Consider the following 27,301-nt stretch of genomic DNA (forward strand, 5'->3'; position numbering starts at 1 on the left):
AGGCGGCGGGCAGATGGGGCGGTGACCCCCGCGGCGCCCCGGTGGGGGCGGCCGGCGCCGGGAAACCTGCCCTGGTGCTTATCGCCTTGTTTCGGCACTACGGTAAAGTCAGTCGCCTGAAACAGGGTTTGGTAGTAGGACAAAGTCTGAAAAAAGACACGGTTTTGACGGGCCTTAAGGGGCCTTACAGCTGCTCATCTCTGGTACTTTTGGAATCGCTTTGCGAAATAGGGATGTACAGGGAGGATTGCGGTGCCTGGTTGCTTTCTTTTACCCGAGTAGATGGCTACTGACTACAAGTTCAGTCAGGCATTAGAAAGGTTATGGCTTCTGTTCGTCCCTTCTCGTTGTGTACTGCTGAGTTAGGTATCAGCTGGTGTCAGACTCGGGCTTCCAAACTTGTGCTGCTTGCCAGCCCTTCCGACGTGGCGTTCCCCTTCACCGCAGCTGTAAGAAATTGGTGCACAGAGAGCGTGGGCTGCCGGCAGTCTCTGTCTGGGATAGCAGCAAGGGGCTGGCTGTCCCACTGTTGTGGCAGGCAGCATCTCCGGGATGCAGGAGTCGGTGTGGGTTGTGGTTTGGAGGCCTGGGGTGGAGGAGGTGGGAGGGCAAAGACTGGAGAAGTGGCTTGTGGTCTTAGTCATATGAATGTCTTGCTCTTGACTATTAAGTCAGGAAGCTCTGCTCTGTCATGTGAAGGACCAGAGTGTCCAGCAAAATGAAGTCAATGGACACTCTTGCTTTTAAGTTGTTCTTTGGAAATATAATCTTGTTTTGTTTTTTGTTTGTTTTCATGTTTAGCGGGTTTTTTAAAAATTGGCTAGTGGCAGCATGAAGAATGGAGGTTATATGTCCTTGTGGAGCTGCAGCATCGTGCAATATTCCAGTTTCCTCTTGACGAAATTTGGGAGGGAAGTTCATTTGCTGTGTCACTTCATGTCACAATCTAGTCCAAAATGGCTTTTCCTGTGTCAGGAATTGAGAAGGAGGAAGGGGAGAAATGAAACTGCTGAAAAGTTATACAGAAACACTTTTGGGAAGTGTGGGGAGGAGGTGTCTAAGAGCTTTTGCTTCTTTTATTTAGTTATCTGTTACTATCGTGAAAGCTCTCTACCAGTAGCTCTGTCTTAAATATACTTTCTATGTCCTTTGCCATCGTTTTTAAAAAAATCTACTTTAATTTTGGAATTGATGTGTTTTACTATGGGGAGTCTCTTGTGGGCAGTTGCTACTTGTTTCTAGTAAGCCAGACCCCCGTGGGTGATTAGCAGTGGGCTTATTTCAATTAAAAAAACTATCTGTCTTGGTGAGATTGTTCCTTGGTAATTTCCATTACACCCTTCTATTTTTTTTTTTTTTTTAGTATGCATAATAAAAAAAGTTCCTCCAAGGCTCATCTGCTGGTTTTAGAACCCCTTTTTTCAGTCATTTACTCTTTTTGCAGTAGTTTATTCTGTGTTAATTGAGGAATCAGGTTCCAGTTGTGTGTGGAATCTGGAAAGCTCCAGAGGTGGAATCTCCATGTGCCAGGTGGAGCACCCAGGTGCTACCTGTCTCAGGACAATGCAAGTGTTTAGAGCTCAACAATCGCTTTCCCAGTGGCCACAATTCCCTCTGCTGCCTGGAGCAGGGCCACTGCACAGCTCTGCAGAAGAAGTCCCTGCTGCTCAGCAGGACTTCTGGAGCAGAATTGCTGAACCTGTATCTGCAGAACAGCAATTGAAAAGTGTTGCTCTGTTGTACCAGGGGTGGCATAATGTGTCTTCCTTGTTCTTCTCTGTTGTTGGAGTTAGCACTGAGCCTGGGTGCCCCTCTCTTGTGTTTCAGAGGCGAGCAAGGGCTCTTGCACTGTCTCCCTGTTGACTGGTGCTCTTGCAGAACGATGGAAGTTGCCAAAACTGGGCTGGACAGTTGGGGCATGTGGGCTTTCGTTTATTAACAGGTCTCATTAATCTTGGGAGAAATAGAAGCTCCCAGGGCACATATGTGCTTTCTGCTGTCCTGGTGAAGAAGTAAGGGACCTTGTTGACACTGTAACTCTGGTGTTAAGTCACAAGGGGATTCAAAAGTCGGTGTTATTTATTTATTATTTTTATTTTGTGCGGACCTTATGCTTTTGCGGGCCTCAGTGTGTGTGGAGACCTTGGTGTGCACCTCTTATCTCTCTGTGGTCTCACTGTCTTATCTCTACCAGGTGGGCTTACCAAGTAAGCTTGGCATGCGTATTAAGGAGTTTAAAATTTAGCTTTTCTTGTCTGTTTATTAACCTGATGTAGCTAACTACTGAATTCTGTGAAGCAGTTATAGAGTTACCAAACACTGATACATTGTTTTCTTTAATTATGTATGTGTAGATATGTAGAGAAATCCAGCAACAATCAATCATCCAGGAGATTTAAAATTCTTTAGCACAGCAATGACAAAAACATGGATCAAAGTTTGCACCCATCCTGCCTACCTAAATACTGAGTGGCAGCTCAGGATGTCTGTCTTAATACCTCAGTAGTACTTTAAACTATGTATGATGTAGAAATATGGAAAATTTGGCCTACAAAAATTAGGGGTTGCATGGTAGTAACTACTGTACTAGTTCAATTCATAATTAAACAAGGTAAACTGGAATGCATATTTTTTCATTTTCTCCATTCATGTTGTATTTAGTATGTGAATGCATGTTTATTTTTGTTGTCACTTATCAGCATTATTTTGGGGACTTATCTCCATAGAAGTCCCCTATATTTTACTTGCAGTTCAGATTGTATGGTTATTTGTGTTTCTGGTATGGGTTAGGCATTTGGCTGTAACAATGCAAGCTTCAATATACTGAAGCTTCATTTCTGTAATACAAAGTGATGTTTGTGCACAGTTAGACTTTAGGGATTGACGAGAATATCTGCAGTAGTGGTGATGGATCAAAAGTTGTGTGTATGGATACTAGTACTAGACAAGTTTTATTTCTGATTTTCTGAATTATTTAAAATGCTTATCATTTTCACTAATCACTGTTGATTTTGCATTACTTCCTGCTCTGATATTTAGAAAAATCTCGTTTTCCTAGGAAGAATTAAATTTGCTTACCAAAGTGCTTAAAATGTACTGTGCTGTTATCATTCATGAAATCACAGTGTGCACACCTGACCTGTTCTACCAAGTTAGACTTGAAGTGTAAATCAGTTATTCTAGGGAGGACTCTTCTTTTACCTGTACATTCACACTGCTACTTATCCTTGGAAAAATCAGCTGCTTAGTCTAGTCTAAATCTTTCATGTTCTTATCCACAAGCCCTGTAAATTGGGTGTGCAGAAGTTGTGAAACTTGATTGTTTTTTTAATATAAATGCTCATGGCAAATAGTTCCACATTTCCTGTTTTCCAATTTGATGATTATGAGAGAAGTTATTTGGAAGTTGCATTCAAGTCAAGGAAACAAGCCGCAGATGGGGAATACTTGGGAGAAGTATCATATGCTTGCCATGTTTCAGAGCTCTTCTTGTCCTAGCCATCTGTTTTTGACTGTTTCTCCCTTGTCAGAGGCTTGGATAGACAGTCTTGTCTCTGACCTAGCATGGCTGCTGTTGTATTTGTGGTTGGTGCATAGAATTATTTACTTCTTATATTCTGATGTGAAAAATTACATTTGTTTGTTTTCTCTTTGGATCAGTTAATTCAAAGGTGCTAAAAAAAAGAGAGCATGAACTGTACAAAAAAAAAGAAACTGTACACTTTTAGCATGTTTTAAAGAACTAGTTTGCTGGATAGAGGCCTAGTCTCGAAAGCATTTGAGTACATGCTTTGAGACCTTTGTAATAGTTTTTTTGAAGCAGTATTTTTCTGGAGCAAGGAAAGTAAGCAACATCATCAATGAGAAGAACTTGCTCACGTGAAAGAATTGGGGATTGGACACTCAGGATGTCAAAGCTATATATATATATATATATCTGTGTGTGTATATACATGGATATATATATATGTGTGTGTGTATGTGTGTATATATATATATATATATCTTCTAGGCAGTGCTGACAGCAGCTGTGGAGTAAACTAAAACTTCCTGCTGGGTGCTGATGGTGTGTAGCTCAGAGCTAGCATGTAATCTTTTATGTCTGGCAGCACAAAACCTCCTGAAGTTTTGAGGGTCTTGGTCCTATTCCACCATTAAACTTGGAATAATAATGTGTGGACTGGCTACAGCTAATGATATTGTAGGTGTCTTTTGGTTGTTCAGGCATGTTTTGTGATGCCTTGGTATTCCAAAAGGTAAAACTTTCTTTGTATGTTAGATTTCAGTCTCTTTGAGTTGACATTTGTTCATCTGACAGATAAGTGGTCTTTTAACACCAGCAACAAGGTTTCTTAATTATTAGTGGTCATGTCCCCTGTGTTGCTGGCTTGGTATTAGAGCAACCAACTGGTAAATGAATGACCAGTATTTTAGAAAGTTCACATCAGGATCCTGTAATTCTATTTTAAGAGGCTGAGTTTTGAACTTGCCAACAGATATTCATGCAGCATTATAATGGGGAACCATAAAGGTTAACTGGGAAAGCAAACTTCTCTTCTTTTCCTTCCTCTCATTTTGAGCTATCAACACTGACTGACTTGGTTTTTTTCTTCTATGAATACTCAGATAGATATAGATATATATGTGTGTATATATATTTTTTTGTTGTTGTTGTCAGAGCTCGTATAGTTAGGGACAAAGGAGATGAGCAGCCTAGAAAAGGCTGTTCTGTGCCTTGGGTCAGCTGCAGTGTATCTGCCCGATGACTGCTTAGGCCTCTTGTGACTGGTTTGCTGATGTCTGATGTTATCGGTGCTGGTGAGCACGTGTGAATTGCTCACAGCTTCTGATCTCTGACTGCTGGGGTTTCATAGGCTGCAGTGCCGGCAGCTGCCTGTGCTGAGCTTTCTCGGGCAAGGTGAGAATGTTTAGCTGGTAAGACGTGTTAGATTCCCCCTGGTAAGAAGGATTAGGTTCCTCCCTTGCTTAGTTAGGCTTTGAGGTTTTTGTGGGTTTCTGTTTTTTTTGGTTTTTTTTTTTTTTTTTCCCCAGAATTTATCTGTGTTGATGAATACTTCCTTGTGCACACTGAGTCAAAGAATATCTTGAGCTGAAAGGGACCCATAAAGACCAAGTCCAATTCCTGGCTACTTGCAGGTTTATTAAACCTAAACCATTAAACCACATGACCAAGAGGGACCTCCTTGAACTCTGACAGGTTTGGTGCTGTGGGGAGCCTGTTCCAGTAACTCACCACCCTCTCAGTGAAGAATGTTTTCCTGATGTCCAATCTGAACATCCCCTGGTGCAGCTACACTTCATTTCTTGGTAAAGGCAGTGACTCAGCCTAGCTTTCAAGGGAAACCTGGGATGGGGTGTGGCTTGGTCCTCAGAGTGTGAGATCAGCCCAGGAAGCTGGAACCAAGCATTCCCCTGTGTGGAATATATGATGTCCAGTATGGAGTTGGCAGTAGGTAAGCAGGAAACATGATCCCCCGTCATATTGAAACAGAACAAAGAAAGGAGGATTTAGGTGACATGTTTTCCTCACAAGTGTAGACCGATGGTAGCTACTCTGCTTGATATTCTTCTGGTTTTGACGTTTGGAAGTAGAGGATTACAGCAGGGGAAAAGAAGCTGCAGATGAGATGATTGAGTTAGGTTAGTTGAAGCCAAAGAGGGCTCTGATGCATGTGCCTTTCTACACCAGATGAAATTCTGGCAGCAGTTGGGGTTGAGTGTTGCTGAATATGTAATGAAGTATCTTTAGTTGAGGAGGTTTCTTGTTGGAAGGACACAGGGGATATCACCTCAAAAAGTGTTGTTTTGGGCATCAGGGATCATCAGTGAGAAAAGCTGCTGTGTACCTGTGCTCAAGAGGTGAGAACTAAACAACACAGAAGTTGGAAGTTATAGGGAATAAAATGCCTTAGGTTTGTTGCTGGTGAGTCACGGCTTGGGGGCTAGTTACCAGCAAGAGTCTTAGATTTTTAAAAAAAAAATTATTTCCTTTCTGCCCTTGGGAAAATTATTTTGCAGAATATTATGTTGACTTTAATTAGTTGTTCATAATTGATGTATGTAAAACAATGATGGCTGAGGACCAGTGCTGCATACACACATAGTGTGTCTTCCCTGAGATTACTGTGTATGGTTATAGGCTGTATATTTTCATATCTTCAAAAGGAAACCGTGAGAGTGGAGGTTTGAAGGGACAGAAATTCCTGGAGAGTTCACTGTCAGTGAGCTCTATCTAAAGCCTCTGAAGTAGATTCAGAGGAAGGAATAAAGGTTTAAGCTTTAGACCATCCCTGAAACATGGTTTTTTTGTTGTGAAACAGTGCACTGGATTACTTTTTTTTTTGCAATGAACGTTTTCTGAAAAGAGCAGAATAACTTGGGAGGTGATTAAAAATATGAAGAAATAATGAACAGCCTGGGGAAGGTCCTGGAGGAAGTTATATCTTCTGTGTCCAGCAATTTAAAATACAATGATACACAAGTAAAGTCAAAGGTAACAAATTCACTGCAGCTGAAAGTGCTTTTGTATGCAAATTAAGTAAAAATATGGAAATACCTTGTCAGAGGGGATTGTGAAAAATACATATCAAAAAGAGACAGAAGACAAAAGTAACACAATTTATTCAGCTATAGCTAACTCACTTTCTTGAAAGCAGAATTTTATTTCTAATGTGTAATTTTAGTACTGACTTGCAGAGGCAAGCTAATGGGGAGGTTATGGCACCTCGTGAGAACTTTGTACAGGCCAAGATAAATGTTGTGTGTGAACCTCTGTGCTACCTTTCCAGCCCCCACATTAAATCCCTGCTTTGTGTGTGGTATTTAATAATAGTGCGCAAAGTGGCTGTGCTGTTCTAGCCAAAGTGGGAAACTACCCAATAGTTCGAGTGGGACTCTCCCTGAGTAGTATCAGTGACCTGAGATGTGTGCCTGGCTAAAGCTGTCCAGTATCATGCCAAGGCATTGTGCTCAACAAACATGAGCAACTTTGGCATCCTCGAGAGGACTTGAGTTGGTACAGGTTCTTGAACTGATTGCATATGGCATTTTAAAAAGTCAGATTCTAGGCTGGAGCAATACTGAGAGTCTTCATAATGAAGAGTTTGTGCTTTTGGCATTGCATTCTCCTTCCCTGGTTACTGAAGGAAGAGGTGTATTTTGCAGATGTCTGTCAAAATTGACTCAGCAGCTGAAAGATTAGTTTAAGTACTGACTGTCTGCTTTGTGACAGTACTGAAAATGTATGAGGGAGGGAGGCATGAACAAGAAAAATGGTAAGTAAAACAATGTAAATGCAATGGCAAAGCTGCTGACAAAAATTGCAGGTGTATGGAAAATTGTCTTCCTGGTGGATCGGGAGCTGGTAGGAGAGACTGGAGAAAATAAGGGTATCCAAGAACTGGATTATTGGCTTCAGTTAAACTGGTGTCCTAGAGGGTATATGTAAAGGCGTAGGTGTTCTGGGCAAGAAAACAAGTTACTAATGCCCTGTTGCATTCTTAAGTTTGACTTTAGTATTTGTGAAATGTATACCTGAGCTGTCTAAGAAACAACAGCTCTTTCAGTTTGAGCATGAGGGGGGAAAACCCAGGGATTGGATGGGAGATGTTTTTCCCGGTAGTTCTCTGTCTAGCTGAGTAAATAGCATTGCACAGAACAACAGAAAACTTAATAAGCTGTAATGTAGAGATGAACGTGTGCAAGGTAACTCATGTTGACTCAGTTGTGTGTGTTGGGTTTTTTGTTTCCCTGAGATACCAGTTACATTCCATAATGAAAAACAAATAGGTATTTAAAATTAGTATGTCTAGGTGCCTGAACTTAGGCAGTCAGGGTTGTGGTGTCTTTCTATTGACTATGCAATGAACTTTTGCTCTCATTTGGAAGGAAGGGGACAATGGATACCTAAAATACAAATGTAGGGCCGGTAGTTGTTTTACAATTACTACTTTGAGCGCTCATGTATGGTGAGTACATTTCTAGTTCCACCTCTGTACATGTACACTCTGGTGACACAAATGTCAAAACCAAGGAGACTCATAACGAGCCTCACAGTGCCTTGGCTGAGCTTCTCCTGATACTCTATTGGCTAGTTTAAGTATCTTGATATTTATATCTAGATGAATTGTTTGCTTCACTGCAATTGCTGTCTCATGTTGAAGCCACTGGCCATGTGAGCTTCCAAGTGGCAGTGTTTTACTGCCTGAACTGAAGGTACACTTAGTAATCCCTCATTTGAGTCACATTGTGCTATTGCAAAATATCCAAACAAGTAACCTTTGTCTGGGTCTCCATCTAGAAAGACACTGAGCCTGTGGTGGATACATTTGGAGTCATTAAAAGTTATGGAACAGAAAGAATAATTTTGTCTTCAAAGTCTGAATGATTTCCTTTCTTTTGGGGAAACACTGGGTACAACATCCAGGGGGTTGATCAAAAGACATCAAAGCTGTGATAAATTCCTTTTCCTGTGCTTGATTAACTGTAATTTCATATTCAGTACCTGAAGATATGCCTAGGAAATGAGATTTCAGGTTGGTGATTAAACTTCACTTATACAAGTGTGCTGCAGAGAGCAGAGGTGGTCAAAGGAAATGAGTGGGTTTTTGCTCTTAATCTGAATTCTTAATGTAAGTAGTTTGCCGTCCTACATCACAGGAGATTCAGGATAGCTTCCTTTAGAGCAACCAACTCAATAAGCATTCAAGATTTCCACACCTAGGTAGGTGTGGAAAGAAACAAATCGAGAAGAGTGCTTATTAACATGGTTTTTAAAGGGAGATAGATCATCAGATGTGTTTGTGAATTTCCTAGTATACCTTTCCATCTCTTAGGAAGCAGATGAGAATTGAAGTTGGCTTTGCATGGGCCACCAAGAAGCTGTTCATGGACAATCTGTGCTGAGAGCCTAAAGACCTGTGTGAGCATCTGATGTAGATACTTCTCCCTGTTCCCTCAGCCTTTCTTTTTAATACAATGACCTATTTTCTATATTCTGTTACATGATTTAATATTCCTAACTACTGTTTTTGTACTTCAGGAGATTCTTAAAAAATACAGAGAAAGGATGCTGTCCAGCCATCCAACCACTCTTACATACTTAGTTTAAAAATAATGGTCTTCAGTACAGTTCAAATAACAGGAAAACTTTTGATTTGCATTCTGCAGCTGATGACTACCTGTGAATTTTTAGTCATATATAATATTTAAACATGTGAGATTTTGTTGTGAAAGGCCTCAAAAATTCAGCTTCTGTTCTTCATGGTGACGTCTGTGATCTGGACATATAAATCTGTTGTTGCTCTTTTCTTAATCGTTGAAAGTAGAAATAAGGATCTCGGTAATATTCTAGAGGGTTTTTTGTTTATTTTCCACCTATCATTTGCTCTCAAAAAAAAGCAAAGATTTTGGTTCATTCAGAAAAGGGAGAAATAACCTGAATCTGTAGTGGCTTATAGTTACAAAAATAAATGAAAGAAAAAGCTCTGTGTAGTTGAGTCAGCATCTTCCAAGCCTCATAAAAGGGACCATCAAATCTTGTGGTTAGCTGCAAGTGAGACTTAGGTGTTTTAAAACAAAAGAAAAAATCCCCGCTGGTATAATGAGAGTGAATGTATTTTTAAAATTTTTTTCCTTCCTGATACAGGCTGTTGCTTTTTTAAAAACTAAATCTCTAATTTTGTGAAACTAAAAATCTCTCAAACTCAGCTCCAATCCCTACCAGTATGATTGCTTCTTACTTTTATGAGACTGTAGAACTGTCTTTAAGACATGAGCTTTCCCTCCTGCAGCAGATAGCTGTGTGTATGACATTTGTATTGTTTCCCTTATCTCCCTTCCTGTTCTAGCATTGTGTGACTTTTCAACATTGTCGTGTTCAACTTCTTTTTTCACTTCACATCTCAGAACCACAGTGGAAGTGGAATAGTTGGTGTCTATCTTCTCTTTGAGTGGCAGAACACTTTGTGACCTAGAGATACTGCCGAATTATGAAAGAAAAGGATGCAGTGCAAGCAAATCAGTAAGCAGTTCCTTTTCCGTAAGTTGCTTCCCCTCTTGGCATGAGGGTTGAATGTGCAGACACTGGACAGTGGTAACATTGCTCTTTATATTTTGTTCAGAAAATTCAGAACTGAGTTGTTTATGATTTTTAGTGGTACTTCCTTTGTACCAGGTTGGAGAACATTAGTGAGATGAGGTTGATTATGTACCATGCCTCTTGTCTGATTACAGTTCTATAATTCTCAAATTAATGCTGCTAAACTGTGGATACCATGTATGCTTTTAAGTGTGTAGGCAGAGAAGCTGGAAATAGAATTAAAAGGAAGTAGTGCTGGAAATGTAAAGACCATCTGTTTATCTTAGTGTAAGCTCTGAAAACACAAGTCACACATCCTGTGATAAAATTATCTTAATAATTTGAAGAAGTTTTAAATACATCCCCACAAAACCCAGGTAGCAGCACTGTGTCTGGCACAGTCTCCCACTTCTGATATTTGCTGAAGGCAGCCCACTGGATAACCAGCACTGCCTCCTGCTTTTGACAAATAGCAACTATTTAGAAGCACCCAGTGAAGATGATTTCAACTGAGTAGAAACTGGTGGTAGCTGGTAAGGAGTAGAAGCAGTTGTAATTTTCTTCAAGGGTAATTATTCATTGCTTGTGTTCTTAGTTGAGAACCTGCCTATAAGTCATTGAAAACATTGAAACAAATCATAATGAGTGACCCTAATTTTATGTCCCATGTTATTAGTATGAGTTTCTCTTCAAAAAAATAAAACGGTAAACTTTTTTCATTCTTTTGCAAGATCCATGGCCTTTATTTCTACACATTTAGCAAAGTTTAAATATTTTTCAAATTGCTAGTGAAGGCTGGTTTGAAGTTAAACACAATGTTACAAATCAGGAGCTACCATATAGTTATCCACTGCACCTCAGTTCCATTTCACCAAAAGATGGTTTAACCTTAAATAAGAGGCACTTGCCAAGTAACTGGAGGGGCAGACTGGCTGTGGGTACCTGCTACTGATCTGATAGCCAGAGCTTCCTGAAGCATTTTGGAGAACTGTGTTATTCGTTACGTGTGCAAAAACCATTCCTCACTTTTGAAACATGTGACACAGGAGGTCACTTCTGACAAAACAGCCTGCCAGCTCTCAAATGTGTTCCTGTGAAACCTGGACTCTGTTTTTTGGAATGTGAATGTTGTCATTTGTAGGTGCCTTTCCTGCCCATCCTCACCTAGTAGTGATCAGTGATGAATACCAGCACTTAGCTGCTGTCTTGCACTACAGTCTTGTAAGAGCTAGGCCTCTAGAAGTATTTCCAGTTCTCTTCTTCCTGTCCTCTACTCCTAATCAACCTGCAAACATATTAGTAGGATAAAAGATCTATGGAAATAATGCTTGAGGTGCTGTCTACGTATAAGCCTAGTAATTAATTTTATCTTCAAAAGGAAGCATGGCTAGTGTACTTGGGTCCCTCTCCACACTGTAGTGCCCCAATTCCTGTACTGAACAAAGTTGTGCTGCAGCTGTGGAAGAAGAGGATGGTCTCTGGCTGTGTGGTAGGGTTGGAAGGTGCATTCCCAGAGATATGTGACCTTCCAGACTGATTTCTGAAGGCTAAAAAACTCTTGCTTCTGGTGGCCTGATGCTGTGCTAGAAACAGTCTGGAGATCCCTGAAACTGCCTATGTACTGAGGTTCTTAAAAGCCTCTGGCTGGTGTCCTGGGATGGCCCTGAAGTGGAGCACTGAGAGGCAGGGCTGGATTCTGTTGGCCTGTCTTTGCTGCTAGTGCTTTTGAAATATTAATGGAAAGAATTATCATGAAAGTGAGTTTGATGGAATATAGGTATTGCTATAGCTAATGCTCTTGTAAATGAATCTAGAATGGTTTGGGTTGGAAAAGATCTTAAAGATCATCTAGTTCCCCTGTCATGGGCAGGGATACCACCCACTTGATCAGCTTACTCAGGGCCCCATCCAACCTCTCCTTGAACAGTTCCAGGGGTGGAATGCCCACAGCCTCTCTGGGCAACAAGCTCTGAAGCTCTCCTGTGGGTCTGAAAGAAAGCTAACTTACTGTGTTATTGTGTGTGACTCCTATTGGGTGGATGTGCACAAAAGAGTTTACAGCTGCTTCTTGATGGTTTGGTTTCCTATACTTGGGAAGAAGGGAAATGACTGACAGCCAGGAGGCAGAAGTGCATATAATGTGTTTGGGGTTAAAGTGATAATATGGAAAAATGAATGTTTCTAAAAGAGTAGACCATTTGATTTTATGTATGGTTGGATACAAAACTTAATCCAAAGAGGGTGTGCAATGAGTAACAATAAACTTTTTGTCCTCTCTAAAATGTCAATGCCCTTAATTAAAATGTTTATTAAGTTTATGGTGTTTCCTCACTTAGAACATGGTATAGTGTATTGTACCGATTGACTTGGTATGTATGTAGTTAATCCTTCTGCAAAAAATCCTATAGGGAATTTTGATTTTAAAAAAAGAGGTTGTAAAGAGCTAAGGCTATAGCAAAGTATCTAATGAGGAAGTGGAAAAACGTAACTCAGCTTAGAACAGGAATAAAGAATGAAAAAAACAGGAAGAATTTCTTGTCTGTGAGGTAGTGGGCAGACTCTGACTTAACAATTCTTTGCTGAGAGCTGGCACGAATGCTGACGAGTGGTAGAATTTCAAAGTGCTTATTGAGATACATTTAGGAGGGCAATCTCAACTAAGCCCCCAGCAGCCTCTTGCTTACTCTGCCCCACTGGGATGGGGGAGACAACTGGAGGAGTAAAAGTGAGAAAAATCATGGGTTAAGACAAAGACAGTTTAGTGGGTAAAGAAAAGTTGTGTGCACCAGCAAAGCAAAATAAGGAATCCATTCCTCACTTTCCATTGGTAGGCAGGTGTTCAGCCATCTCCAGGGAAGCTGGGCCCCATCATGTATAATGTTGACTTTGGCAGACAAATGCCATCACTCTGAACATTTCCCACTTCCTGCTCCTTGCCCCCAGCTTTATCTGCTAAGCATGACACCATATAGTGTTGGATATCCTTCTGGTCAGTTGGGCCCAGCTGTCCTGGCTGTGTCCCAATTTCTAGTGCACCCCCAGCCCCTCACAGGTTGGGTGATGTCACAGAATCAAATAGGTTGGACAAGATCTCTGAGATCAAGTCCAACCTTTGAACACCACCATGTCAATTAGACCATGGCACTCAGTGCCATCCCTGTCCAGTCTTTCCTAAAACACCTCCAGGGACAGCCCATTCCAGTGTCTAATCACCCTTTCTGTGAAGAAATTATTCCTGTCCAACCTAAACCTCCCCTGGTGCAGCTGAAGTCTATGTCCTCTTGTCCTGTTGCCGGTTACCCAGGAGAAGAGGCCGACCCCCACCTGGCTACAACCTCCTTTTCAGGTGGTTGTAGAGGGTAATAAGGTCCCTGCTGAGCCTTCTCTTCTCCAGGCTAAACAACCCCAGCTCCCTCAGCCTCTCCTCATGGGACATGCACTGTTGACCAGCACTCCCAGGTCCCTTCCTTCTGGGCTGCTTTTTAGCCACTCTGTCCCCAGCCTGGAGCTCTGTCTGGGGTTGTTGTTGCCACGTGCAGGACCCAGCCCTTGTTCTTGTTGAACCTTGTGCCACTGGTCTCAGCTGATTGATCCAGCATGTCCAGGTCCCTCTGCAGAACCTTCCTACCCTCCAGCAGATCAACCCAACTCAGTGTTGTCTGTGAACTTGCTGGTGGTAGATTCAATCTGCTCATCTAGATCATCAAAAAAGATATTAAACAGGACTGGGCTCAACACTGATCCCTGGGGGATGCCATTACTGACCAGATTCCAGCTGGATGCAGCACCATTCACCACCACTCCCTGGGTGTAGGTGTCCAGCCAGTTCTTAACCCAGCAAAGAGTGCACTTTTCCAAGACGTGGGCCACCAGCTTTTCCAGCAGTATGCTACGGGAGGCAGTATCAAAAGCTTTGTTGAAGTCCAGGTAGGCTACATCATCTTTCAGCACATAGGGATAGCCTGCTTGTGTGTCCTCAAGATTTCTTTCTTAAGGTACATATTGGTTAAAGTATGTGTTATGTATTAATTGAAGTTAAAATATGCATTGAAGTATATGAGACACAGGAAATTCCCTAACACTGTGCAAGTGCTGCTCAGCAATAGCTAAAATATCCCTGTGTTATCTATGCAGTTTCCCAAATCAGCAACACAAATCCCAAAACGCAGCCCCATACTGGGTATTGTGAAGAAAATTAACTATGGCCCAGCCAAACCAGCGCACCAAGCTAACTTGCCAGTTCCTTGTTGAGCAGTATAAAACATCCAGTAAGTGTGGAGTGACCTCCTGGCCCTGCAGTGCCAGTCAAACTGTGCTAAAGTACACCTGGCCACGCATTCTTGCCTAAGCAGGACTAAGGACCTGCTTCTCAGTTTGAAGAGCTAGCTTTGGGAGGGAGTGTGGGCTTTGAAGGTCTCCTTTGAGTGACTCTGAAGTTAAGGACCTGGCAACACCCTCTGCTTGGAAATTGTGTCGGGAAGTGGGGTCATCTGCAGTGCCTTTACCCCTGTAGAAAGGAATTGTAAATTTAAGGAAAAAGTATCAGTTTTCAGGTACTGGAAAGAAAAACCAGCTGCTTTTAGAACTCACCCTGTGGAAAATGAATTGGTTTTCTGTAGAAGGTACTTTTCTTTGAGGATATGAATTGGTGTTACAGCAGGTGTTAAAGCTGAAAAGCTTCTCCCACAGGCCAGAAGTGAGTGTCTTGCCCAGGTCAGGTTGTTGTACGGCCCTTTGCTGTAAGTGGCCTCTTTGTTACTGCTGAGCAGTATTTGACCATCAAGCTCTGCTGCTCCAGTTAAGTGTTCAGTGATATTGCTTCCTGCAGAAGTCCTCCAAAGTAAATCCAAGGTTTCTTTTTTTCCCCCCCTTATGATTTGCTTCCAATCATATTTTCCTTAAGGAAAGCTGCCAAATGACCACTTCTTTCTAAGGAGCAGTTTCAGACTTTCTTTTAGACACATAGTTTCAGAAGAATTTTACATCAATGCTTTTTACTTACTCAGATTTATTTTTCTAGTTTCATAAATTTAACTCTCAAGCACCCTGCCACATTTTCAGTAGACATGGTGTTGATGCTAGATTTCTGGTGGAGCATTTGCTCGTAGACAGGATGGTAATGTCCCATCAATCTCTCGTGCTCTCATTTCTTTTGCCAGGTATCAGTGTTTAGATAAAACGTTTCCTTTCACAGCTGTGAGATTTCAGAGAGAAATAGATAAATACTGGTGTTGTTTTTTCAGTTTGTGTTGAAGATGAACTCTTGGTACACTTGCCAGTCTGGCAGGGTTAAGGTTAGTTCTGTTCATCTTTTACAAGGCACTACCCTTCCAGACAGCTGAAAATACATAAACTGCTTGAATCTTCCGGGGTTATCTTGTTTTTTAAGAAATGAATGCAGTATATAAAGAGAACTAAATAAAATGAATGGTTTGAAGAAAGTAAATCTATCTGGCTAAATGTAAAAGTTATTCAGGATTGTAGAGACATCAGTGGGATCTTTAGCTACAAATATATATTTTTTTATGCCGGTCTAGCCAAAGTTTTTGTTGGCAAAAACATGCTATGTGATGTGGTTAGGAGGTTTTCTGTGTCTCTATGTAATGCTTTGTGTTGCTAGACATAATATGGTGAAGTTTAAAACTTTAGATAGAAAGCATATTCATGTTTTTATGAAATGTGATAGCTTTGGATAGAAAGCATACTGGTGTTTCTATGGGAACTTCTATTTTGAAATTAAAATTCTTGTGAGTTTAGAAGCTCCATCTTAGTTTCATTATTAGAATGCTAAGTCCTGAATTATTCTTGCCAGCAAAAAAACTAATTTTGCATTTATGTAGCAGAACAGATTCCAGGTATTCTTTAGTTCCAGAAAAGCTGAAACTAGTTAATGGGCTAAATTTTGTAGATAATAAGAATCTTCTCTGATAATATTTCTTCTCCTTTATATAGGCATTGTGCAGCTGAAGGCATTGCTGGTTATGGAAACCCTAAATATGCCTTTAGTCCAAAGGCACTCAGTTTATAAGTCTCTCTATAAAAAGACAATTGCAGCTAGAAATACACTAAGCAAATGTATAAGGCTGCAAATGAAGAGAGACTAATGTTATGGGGTGCTGGCAACAGGTTAAGCTAGAGTCATTGGGCAGCAATATATTTTGCAAGGTCCGTTGAGTTGGTAGTAGATGGCAAACCAAGCTCTTGGTACCTCGTGGTGTCCCAGAACCTATGAGCTGTTCTGAAAAGTACAAGTGTAGGAAGAGATAAAAGTAGTCAAGAATTTAAGTAACGTTATAACTTCAGTGAGACTCTTTTTGCATTCTTGGTAATTAAAACAATATGGAAAGGTGGGAGAAGGGAGCTACAGGTATGGTTTTTAGTTTAGAGAAATATGCCAGAGGCAAAGAGTCTGAGTGGAAAAAATACTCATTTCTCTGGCCTAACAAGAAGGAGGTTAAGTCATAGGGGAATACTTTTTAGGAGGAGTGTGGAGTTTTTCTGGGGTTTGGGGAATGTGATATTTTTTTAGTTTGGTGTTTGAGGGAGGGGAGTTTGTTTGTTTTTTGAACAGATTACTTTGTGAAGCTGAAGGTCTATCAAAGTTCAGAATCTGAAAGCTGAACTCCAATGCCTTATTGGTGGGATACTAACTTTCCTTTCTTTAGCTACTTTATAGAACACAAATTCCTCCTAAGTCACAAGACAAGGACAGAGTGAAATTCTATCATCTTTATTATGCAGGAGGTCAGATTTGAATGAGGATTACAGTTGGTCTCTGATCATGCTCTGTAAATGTTTTTTACCTTCATGATTTTTTTTTCTTTCCTCTTCTATTCTCTCCCATGTAAACTTGATCTCCTTTCATTGAGTGTGTCTGATGGGTCTGTTATTGGGAACCAGAAATGCAAGCCTTCACTACCAGTTGTGGAATGAAGATGGACAAACTACTCTTCAGGGTTGGATTAAAAAAGTTTCTGGGTATATTTAAAGTAATTCATGACCGAATAATACAGGATTTGACAGGATGACTGAGGAGTGTTTATTATATTTGAGCTGTGGGTGAGAAGGCTTCATCTGTGGTAATAGGCTTTTTTGGATACCTCTGTGACTCAGAATGCTCTGCAGGATGTAACAGATTGATTGGCCCCTCTGTAAACTGCTAGGCATCTGCTTTTAGTTTAGCTGCCTTTAGAAAATTAAGCTTTTACTTAAAAGCACGTTTCTCCACAAACTATCGCACTGTTAACTGTCAAAAAAACACAGCAAATTTTTACCCATGTTTCAGTTGTTGGTTCTTTGGAGGTGTGCTCTGAATTAAGGCCACATGGCTTTTGAGGCATTTCTTCCACACATCAGAAAAAGGTGGTGACTAGTCTTTTATTTTGGAGCTTCTACCAGGACATGCCTAGATTGATAATCTTCTTGGAGACTACGAAGCAGAACTAATCTGTAGCAAAACAATCCCATTATTTTCTGTTTTGCCATTCTTCTTAAACAGAGGTTTGTGTGTGCCTTTTTGCTGGAGAAAAGCATATTGCAACAACCCATCTTCTTCAGATAACGCTCAGATGATTCTGTAGATCATTAACCACATGTTGCAGAGTTTGGCATGTGATGTGCAGCACACCACGCTGACATTCTTGCATAACTTCTCAGTGTGCTATTTGTCCTAACAATAAAAGGCCCATTTAAGTGAACTTCTTTGGAAGGATTGTTTTATGTGAATTGTGCCAAAGTATCACTTTTGGAATGTTAATTGAATTGATGTTCTAATAAAAATTAAAGAGTTGGTTGAAACTGCTTGACCTGCTGGTATACTTCAAGTTTGACGCGGGAAAGATGTTCTTTAAAAGGTCAGGGGTGTAAAGGGGATTTTTCTCCTGACAAATCAGGGCTTTCTTGAGTGGATTGGCCTATAATCATTCTGGGGGTATATAGCAAAAAAGAAAAACAGGAAACACAGCCAAAATAGAATTATGAGCACTTTTTGCTGGTGAGAACCAGAAAGAGAAGCACATTAATAGTGGTTCCTGCTGTCATTTATTTTAGCTGGTTGAGATGAGCTGGGATCTTGTCACTGCATACAAATTTTAAGGGTGGGTGTCAAGATGATGGGGCCAGACTTTTCAGTAGTGCCCAGTGATAGGACAAGGGACAGAAGGCACAAATCAAAACACAGGGCATGTAATCTAAGTATTAGGAAAAACCTCTTTACTTTGAGTGTGACAGAGCACTGGAACAGGCTGTCCAGGGAGGTTTTGGATCCTGTTTATCTGGAAATGTTCAAAAACTGCCTGGAATGATCTTGTGCAACCTGTTCCAGGCAAGCCTGCTTCAGCAGGGAGGTTGGAGTAGATGATTTCCAGAGGTCCATTCCAACCCCAACCATCCTGGGATTTGTGTAACTCTCCTTTTGAAAAGGCTCTAAACAAGCAATAAGCTTGAATCTGTGAAGAAATATAGACGGCATTACTTTAGTGAAGTTATTAATCCTTTTTAAGGGAGGACTTATCTTTCAAGAAAGTAGGTGAAGTGGGTAGAATTTTAATGCGAAGTCCTTTACATATTTCGTATTTGTTGGTTCTTGCTGAAACATGTCCTTCAAATCTTATTTATGGCATATTAATTAGCTTTAGTTTAGTTGTTATACTTCAAGGGGAGAGGAAAGAAGTAGGCTAAAAGACATCTGCATAAAACTTTTTTCATTAAATGTACTACTATTCTTAGGTATAAAGTATAGTGGAATTTCCATTTTTGGTAAGTAAGCATCCCATTTTTCTTTATTTCAGATGCCTGCTAGTGATTCTTTTCATTTATAAATATTCTGAATTAATTCCTTTTCCAGACAGGTTGTGGTGGTTTATTTTATTTGTGTGGCAACACAATTTGTGCTTTTGGTACCCTTAGATAAAGCAGGGGAAGAGTGAACTGCATTTCTTAATGTGCACTGGTAGGTGCTGGTGTAGAGTAGCCTTCCAGGGGGTAGTTGTCTTCTCATGGCAGAAACTTAATAGCTAACTTAGATGCCCACAAGGATGTTGGCTTTTTTATGTAAAGGAATGAAAATAAATGATGAGCTTTATTTTTTCTCTTGAGTATTATTTTAGAGACAGAACCCCTAGTAAAAGACTTAGAAAATGCTTAGTAATGCTATTATTTTCATCCAGCTTTTCCTGAAACCTATTGTAGATTTTCCTGTTATTCCATGTGGAATATATTAATATCTGTTAAGTATTCCTACATAAGTTTCCTTCCAAAGAAAAAAGATAAGGTTCATGCTCTTTTAAAAATTGTGTTTAAGAATTAGTCCTTTCTCACAGCCCTTCACTTACTTATCTCTGTGTATTTTTCCTAGATTTTTATTTCTATCATAATTTGGATTCTCTAGTAATAGAGTTTACATGTATTTTGGATGTGTTTTATTCCAGACACTATTGGATCACTGATGGTAGACTTCTAAAAAGAAAAAAAATATCTCTAACATTTTTATTTACGTAGAAGGGTACAGCTTCATTTCTCAGGATAAAAGTCATACTGTGGAACCATAGCTCATAAATTTGGGATTATAGTGCCAAGGCATTTCCTGTTTTATCAAAACTTTCTGTGCTTTCAGTTAGATGACTTGTTGGATTTTCTTGAGTAACTTTATCCAGTTGTCCAGGCAAAAATCAGATCTATTAAATTGAATTTTTAATATTGGATAGAATTCTATTTTATAGTCTGCCAGTAGATTGTGTAAGATTTCTGAATGTGAATTCAGTGGGGACTAGATTATTGTGACATAATGTAATGCCACTTCCCAATCAGGAAAATAATGTTACATTCCTCCTGTATAACAGTGCACTGCAGTCTCGAAATCTGCCTTTTATTCAAATGTCATGGAGTTAAATGTATTGGAGAGCATCTTTTGCTTCACTGCTTACAGTTCATAAGGCTTTCTCATCTGTGGCCGTCAGCCCAGATACATCATTGGTTCCTCTGAATCTGGGACTTGCCTCCATTGGGATATTGTGATCTTTTTTTATGGGAAGAGATTTGTAGTGCTTGGAATTAATGTCCAGAGTATATTTGCCTTCCTGAATGCCAGCCTCCAGGGGAGGAGAAGCAGCTCATGCAGTACATTTCCTTTATCTATATAAAAGCAGCAGTATAAATACCTAAATGCTATTAGGCTTGGCTCTTAGCTTTGGATCTAAGCTTGTCAATAACTGCTGTGGTAAGGACTGTGTGTGTATATTGGTAGGAAGAAGGAATCAGTACTATAATTAAAGCTGACTGAAGGACAGGGCTCAGTTTGATCATGATTTCTTGTCCTGCTTAAGTGAGAAGTGAATGATTGTTCCTTGTTGGTGTGGGTTGTTTTCTGACACTGAGCTGCTGTTTCGCAGAAGGAGCTTTATAAGCCTAGAATAATTCACGTTTGTAGAGTGGGGATGTTTGCAGGGTCTTGGCAATTTCAGATTCCCTCAGAACTCAAAGTATTTGCTCATTAAGTAAAAATTCCATAGATTTAAGGGAAGAGATTATTTCTTTCACAAATTTAAGTCTTCTATTATGAGATAAAGATTTTTGACTTAACAGTTCAGAATAAATTGTGTTTAGAAGTGGAGTAAGCATGTCTCAATAATGTATTACTTTGAGCCCACTTTCTTGACTGTTTTTGATGTTTTTTCTTTGGAGAGCTGTATTAAAGAATTCTCCTTTGTTCATTGTTCACTTAACCCATGTGGTTGTTATTTTCTTCTTCCATGTGTAGCTCTTTCTGCTTTAAATCATGAAAGTGAAGCCCTTTGGGTATTAAGATCATTACTCTCCTATGTTTATGTTATATTCTGCTTTGGCCAAGACATACATATCTAATTTTAATAACTTAAATAGAAGCTGCTAAAATAGGCCACAGTTCATGCCGTGAATGTTGATTCATATCTAAGTAATGAGTATAAACAAAATAAATGTCATCTTGTTTTTTAGCAGAGCTAGACATCTGTTGCATTCTGAAACTTCAACATATGCAAGTGTCTTCTATAATGCAGCTTTGTGAATGTATAATACTGGGTGAAGGTGGAGCTTAAATGAATTTTATAGTTGCTCAACTGTAATTGATTTTGTGTTTGGTGGTTGTTTTTTTTTTTTCTGGGGAGGAGCGGGGGGTGTTGTGGTGGAGTTTTTTGTTTGCTTGCATTTGTTGACTTAATTATTTAGTTTTTCTCTCTCTCAGAGGCTTTAATTCCATGGGGAATTTTGTCTTGAAGAAAAACCAAATGTTGGCATTTTTCTGGCAGATCAGGAAATCATGTATTCGGGCAGCTCCTGGACAAGTAGAAATTGAACTCTCTAGTGCTTTGTGACTCATGTTTCCACTTATTCCTACTTATGTCCTCCTTGTTAATCCTTTGGGATGGAGAGCTTTATTTTTATCCCCAAGTAACCAGAGGTGTAGTGCAGTTCTTAATAAAGCTCCTGACTTCAAGGGAAATATGATAAAGCCACCTACAAGAAATAAATACCAATCTTGAACAAGGTAATGAAGAACTCTGACTTCATCACTGTCAAAACTTGACAGCCTGACTCATAAGTGGGCAGGAGAATTTTCCTGAAACCTTTAGGGACCTTTACTGTTTGTTCTTTGATAGTAATTACATATCTTGGTATATGTGCAGAAATAGAAATCTCAGTTCCTAGAAAAATGGTTTCCCCTGATGCCCTTTAAACGCTCACAACTTTACTGCCTTGTCTGCAAACAGAAGGAGATGTTGTTCTGTTTTCAAAAGGGATCTTTGTCTACTTTTGTGATCCTGAGAATGTTCCTGCTGAGGTAACTCAAGAGCATAAGTGTCACCCTTTGAACCTTCATCTACTGAAGCTGAATCCTTAAAGATAATTTCTTTTTGATACTGATTTCTGTGCTGTGTCATGGGTGTCATACTTTCTCTTTTCTTTCCTCTTCTAGCTACCTCCCTAGGGCATGGTTCCTGTCGCTCTCTGTGTATACTCAAGTTCAGACTCTTATAAAGCAGAAAGAGAATCTGAAAGACAAAACCTAGCTGATTCCTTGTGTTTGTGTTAATTCCTCTCTACTATTTGGATTACAGTACTGCTTAAATCACAGTGATAATCCTTGGAAGATACCTAGTTTATGGACTGAGAACTTCCTGGACAATTTTGTGATCGTGTACAATTTTAATGCAATGATAGCATGCCTGTGTAGCCCACCTTTGTGTACTTTCCCCCACTACATATTTACCTTAGGAACTGAGTTGTGCTGCCACTCAGACTGTGCTATCAGAGTAGAAACAGTACTTTTTTCAACACTTTATCGAAGACCGTTTTAGCTCTTTAATATTCGTTGTGTTTTATCCCTTGCAGCCTGAAAGTAACAGCCTGTTTTACATTCTTGTATGTGCTCAACACTGAGAGATTTAAAACTAGTTCTTTCGATAGAAATTTTCTTGAAAGAGTGCGTGTGTGTGAAGTTGTGCCACTTCAGAAGTTGTGGTAAAAGCCTTTGAAGAGGTGGCAGGTAAGGAGCATTTAAATCTGGCTTCTGCTCTCATAAACATCCACAGCAACTTCATGGACTACTTTGGATACCACTCTCAGCAGCCACGGGCAGGCAGAGAGCTCCAAGAGCGACATTGAGGTCTGCTTCTTTCTCTGTTAGGTTTATTATGAACTTTATGGTACTGAGGTCCATTTGGCTCAAAACTCTTTGATTTGTTCATGACAACCATCATAGGACTTTGAAAATGCCTGTTGGCTGTGCTGTCTCTGAGTGGCTGAAGTCTCCAACAGGAGTTTGTATACCTGATGGAAGAGCTTCTGGAAAGCTAATGGTGCTGCAGATAGGGATACAGCTGTAGGGCTGTTGAACTGCTCTAAACAAGGCAAAATATAAAGATGAAAAGAAAAATGGAAATTAGTTTTTGGTTGCTTGGTTTCCAGAATTTTCCCTGATGTTGTGCCTTTGTGGTTGATTTGGTGGTTCTTGCAATTCCTTTGACTGCAAATTATTTGATAGTTTTGTCACTCTTCTCTGTTACCATTATTTTTTTGAAAGGGCCAAATTGTTGGATTCAGGGCTTACCATTCAATTTAACTGGTTGTATAAAAAAATGTGTGGTTGGAGTGGGACCAGATGGGTCCAGAGGAAAAAATAACTGGCTATAAGAAGGGGATGGCTGTTCTTATGCAGTAAGTTTTTCACCCTAATACTATTTTGCCTGATGCCTTGAGGACAGATATAAGTTTAAATACTTTGTGTAGTTTTGGGTCTTTTTCCATATTTAGAGTTGTTCTAGTCCTTAAGTGTCAGAAGTGGTCTGTACAAGGAAACTGCTGCAAAAATACATTGTGCAGTTTTCTCTTGTTGATTGTGCTGTGAGGATGAGCAAGGGAGACTATCCATAATTCCTCTGACATAATTAATCCTGTATGTAAGGTAAATTGTTACTGTTTCTTTCCCCCTTTTCACAATATATTAGTTGCAGCAGTAGTCAGTTGGTAGTTACCACGTAAAAGTGTCATGGTTTGTATTATGCTGTGCAAGATTAGATTAGCATACAAATTCCATAAAACAAGTAATAGTATTGTTCTAGTACTTGGTTGCTGCAGCAAATGATTCTGGGGGCTGCGTTTTATGGCTTAGGCATCTGAAGTGGGAGAATGGGGAGATACATGTTCCATTGTGGTTTCCAGACCACAGTATAATCGGGGTTTGGGTGAAAACAAAATCTGCCATGGCACAAACTTTATTGAAAAATTTGGGACATTTAAAGACTCAATTGCAGGGCAACTGAAAGTACAACTTTAACATGATATTGGAGAAAAAAAAGCATGAAGGGATTGACCTCCTCCCTGCCCTGTATCCCAATCTCCCTTGTCCTTACTCAACATACCTAAACAAGGGTATAGCTATTAATTTTTTTTTAAACCTCCTTTTTCCTACATACCAGATCATTAATTAAAGAATTTCTTTTGCTGAGGGAAAGCAAATCAGAGGTTATACAAAATTGCACTGAAGCAATTTTCCATAAACTTTGCCTAATGGTTTTCTGAATGCTGTTCATTGAACTTTTGACCTCTGCAATATCATATAACTGCTATTACCAATTATTCACTTTGCAGGAAAGCATTAAAATTACATGCATGTTTTTGATGTGAAATTCTCATTTTCTGTGTGACAAGAAAGTAACTGAAGAGCAACTATTTACTTTCTCAGCATTAGGCCTGAATTTATAGACATTTGTTTCTACCCTTTTTTTCCAATCACTCACCAGCCTGAGAGATCCCACAATTTTTCCTCATGCAAATGTTTCACATACTTTTAAGCATCCTCACCAGCTTCCTTTTACCTCTCTTTATAGTGAGCTCTTCACCTTTCCAAATCTGTTTCTCTGGCAGTTATCAGTTTCACTCAGTATTAAAAGTGCAATGAGATTTGGATTTCATGTTCTAGCTTGAGGTTTTCCAGATCTGTTTTACTGATAATGGTGAACACTTTGTGTCTCTTCTGGAAACTGTGGAGTAGAGTCCTGATGTTTGTCAAAGGACTTACTGCAGTGACTGTTCTGTTCCCAGCTGGACGTAGATTCTGAGTTCCTTTCACAGTGTGCATGTTTGTGTGCAGGTGTGTTTTCCCAATGGGTGTTGACCTGCATTTTTCAGCATTAATTTCTTCTGCCTTTCCTATTCCACGGTCATTTACAAGGATTTTTTCCCGTCAAGCCAATGTTCCTGAGAACTGTGGGTGTGTAGCATCAGACTAAATAGTTTACAAAATCCTTCAAAACCTAAGAACAAGTGGATTACTGATTTTGATCCAGATTTCTGAACTGGATGTACCTGAAAATGTGTGCTGAATTTATAGGAGTAATAAATTCTAGCAGAACCTGAAACAGTAGAACTTTTTTGTTTGTAAATGGTGAGGTAGATGGATGGGCCATCTGTAGGTGCAAGCAGGGTAGTAGTTAATGTGACATAAATCAACTAGCATGCAATTTAATAAAAAAGAAGCCAGCTTTGTTTTGCTCTCTGCACATGTGAATGCTGCATGAGCTTCCTCGCTCATTTGTCTCTACAGATTCCCTTCTCTGTGACTGAGCCAGCAGTGAGCAGAGCTATTCTGTGGCACTGTTGCTCTCTTAAGGAAAAACAGAAGGAAAAACCTGAAAGTACTACAAATAACACATTTTTACCTTCGCTGCTGCATCCAGACTTGTGAAATTTGTTTAAAATTCCTTAAGCTCTTTTGCTTGGTTAATAATGTGTTTTCCAGCACGCTAACATTTGTTGTGTTTAAACCTTTGCCAGGACGGGAGCAATTCCATGGCCTTGGGTCTATGTACTGCAGAGGAGCGGCTGCTGTGATCCTCACGTACGACGTGAACAGCCTCCAGAGCCTGACTGAGCTGGAAGAAAAATTCTTGGCACTGACAGACAGTGCAAGTGCTGACTGCATTTTTGCTATTGTTGGAAATAAAGTTGACCTCAGTGATGACTGTACTTTACCACCGGATGAAAATAGACCTGAGAAGTCTGTTGCCAGCTGTGGCTCAAAGGTGCGAAAACAAGTCCATGCAGAGGATGCGATTGCACTCTATAAAAAGATACTGAAATACAAAATGCTAGATGAGAAGGATGTTCCAGCAGCTGAGAAAATGTGTTTTGAGACCAGTGCAAAGACAGGATACAAGGTGGACTACCTCTTTGAAACTGTGTTTGACATGGTAGTCCCAATAATTGTACGGCAGAAAGCTGAGGGGCCACCGCAAACTGTAGACATCACGGACTACAAGCCAGCCAAAAGGACAAAATCAGGTTGTTGTGCCTGAACCATCTATGTGACATAAGAAAAGGGGAGGGATTTTTCACTCCAGCAAAATGAGGAGCAAGAACTGCTTTGCAGTTCACCAGAAAGAAAAAGTCAAGGAATAAATAGACTAAAACGGTGTATGCAAAAAAAAAAAATAGAAACAAATAAATCTTCTGACCATTAAAGGCTTCTGGGAAGCTCTGTGTATAAAAAAAATGGGAATATGAGTGAAATTATGGAGTAAGACTTGCCAGTTTCCATGGGCTCTGAAGACAAATGGTGTGTTATTACAATGGGTAGTGACAATCATTTGGACAGATTTGAAAGAGTCTGATTTTTAGTGACTTGCCATTTCATGTTGCATGTAAATGATCTGTTTGTGTACTCTTGAAAACTTTCATATGATTATCTTCTTTTCCCTTACGATTCTAACTTTGGAAGATTGAACACATGGTACTTTTTTATTCTTAAGGCAAAAAAGAAAATTCAGGTATATTTATATTTGTAGCTAATAAATCAATTCAATCTTTTTATGTCAGACATGACAATGTATGATTTAGAAACTAAACTCTATTAAACTATTAAAATCACTGTGGATATGTACTATTCAGTTGGAGACTTTATTAATGTGAATTCTCCTTCCATAGCGGGCTTCCATGTGTTAACAAGCAGCATCCCAGCTCTTGCTGTTCTAATTGCAGGTTGCAGGAGAAAGTGTTTTTTTTTTTTTTCTTTAATTTCATTTTTCTCTTGTAATTTTTTAATATAGGTGGGTTTTGGGGAAGAAATCAATCTTATTTTGTCTGAATTTTTGTAAAAACCTCTTTCTGGTGTCTGTAGGAATATCACTGTGTTCAGTACCTGTATTCTGTCTCCTTTCCCACTCCTTAGTTGTTCTCAGGCAGAGCTGCAGCTTTGATGTTTATCAGCTATGCATGACATTACTACCTGGAGTAGTAATTACCTCTAGCTGGAGGGAAGTGAAGACTGGTGTTTTCTGATGTGAAACGGGCTAATGCAGGAGGAGGGGAAGAAACTGCCTTTTGTGGAGTAAAAGGCCCACGAAGAAGCAGTAATGAGGTACATGGTTTCTCTCCTGACTGCAGTAAAAAGGAGTGGGTAACACTTAACACAGCTCCTAGAGTTTCCCAGCCCTCTCAGCTACAAAGAATGCACGTAGTGACCCAGGAGATCACACTGAACTTAGACAGAGTGGAGAACTTCTAGTTTTTAAAAACACACTCACACCCATCCCCTGAGCCCCCTGCCCCATTCCTCCCAAAACCAACCAACCACTAAACCCTAAAGATGCAGTTTGCATATTTTCAGTTTTGCAAGCTCTTGTCTCCTTCATCTTCCTTTGGATGCCTCTGTTAGAATTGTCTGAGACC

General features: G+C 39.9%; 1 protein-coding gene across 1 annotated transcript in view; it reads left to right on the top strand.

Moving 5' to 3' along the window:
* RAB20 (RAB20, member RAS oncogene family) overlaps nucleotides 1-26,513 on the top strand; it is a 26,864-nt gene extending 351 nt beyond the window's left edge. Inside the window, exon 2 of the mRNA XM_008635873.2 lies at nucleotides 25,409-26,513. Coding sequence (XP_008634095.1) covers nucleotides 25,409-25,929 — 521 coding nt within the window. The 3' untranslated portion in view covers nucleotides 25,930-26,513. The remainder of the gene's footprint in view (nucleotides 1-25,408) is intronic.
* Nucleotides 26,514-27,301: the final 788 nt, after the last annotated feature.

This window comes from Corvus brachyrhynchos, unplaced genomic scaffold, assembly GCF_000691975.1.
Source record: "Corvus brachyrhynchos isolate BGI_N302 unplaced genomic scaffold, ASM69197v1 scaffold83, whole genome shotgun sequence".
Taxonomy (NCBI): Eukaryota; Metazoa; Chordata; class Aves; order Passeriformes; family Corvidae; genus Corvus; species Corvus brachyrhynchos.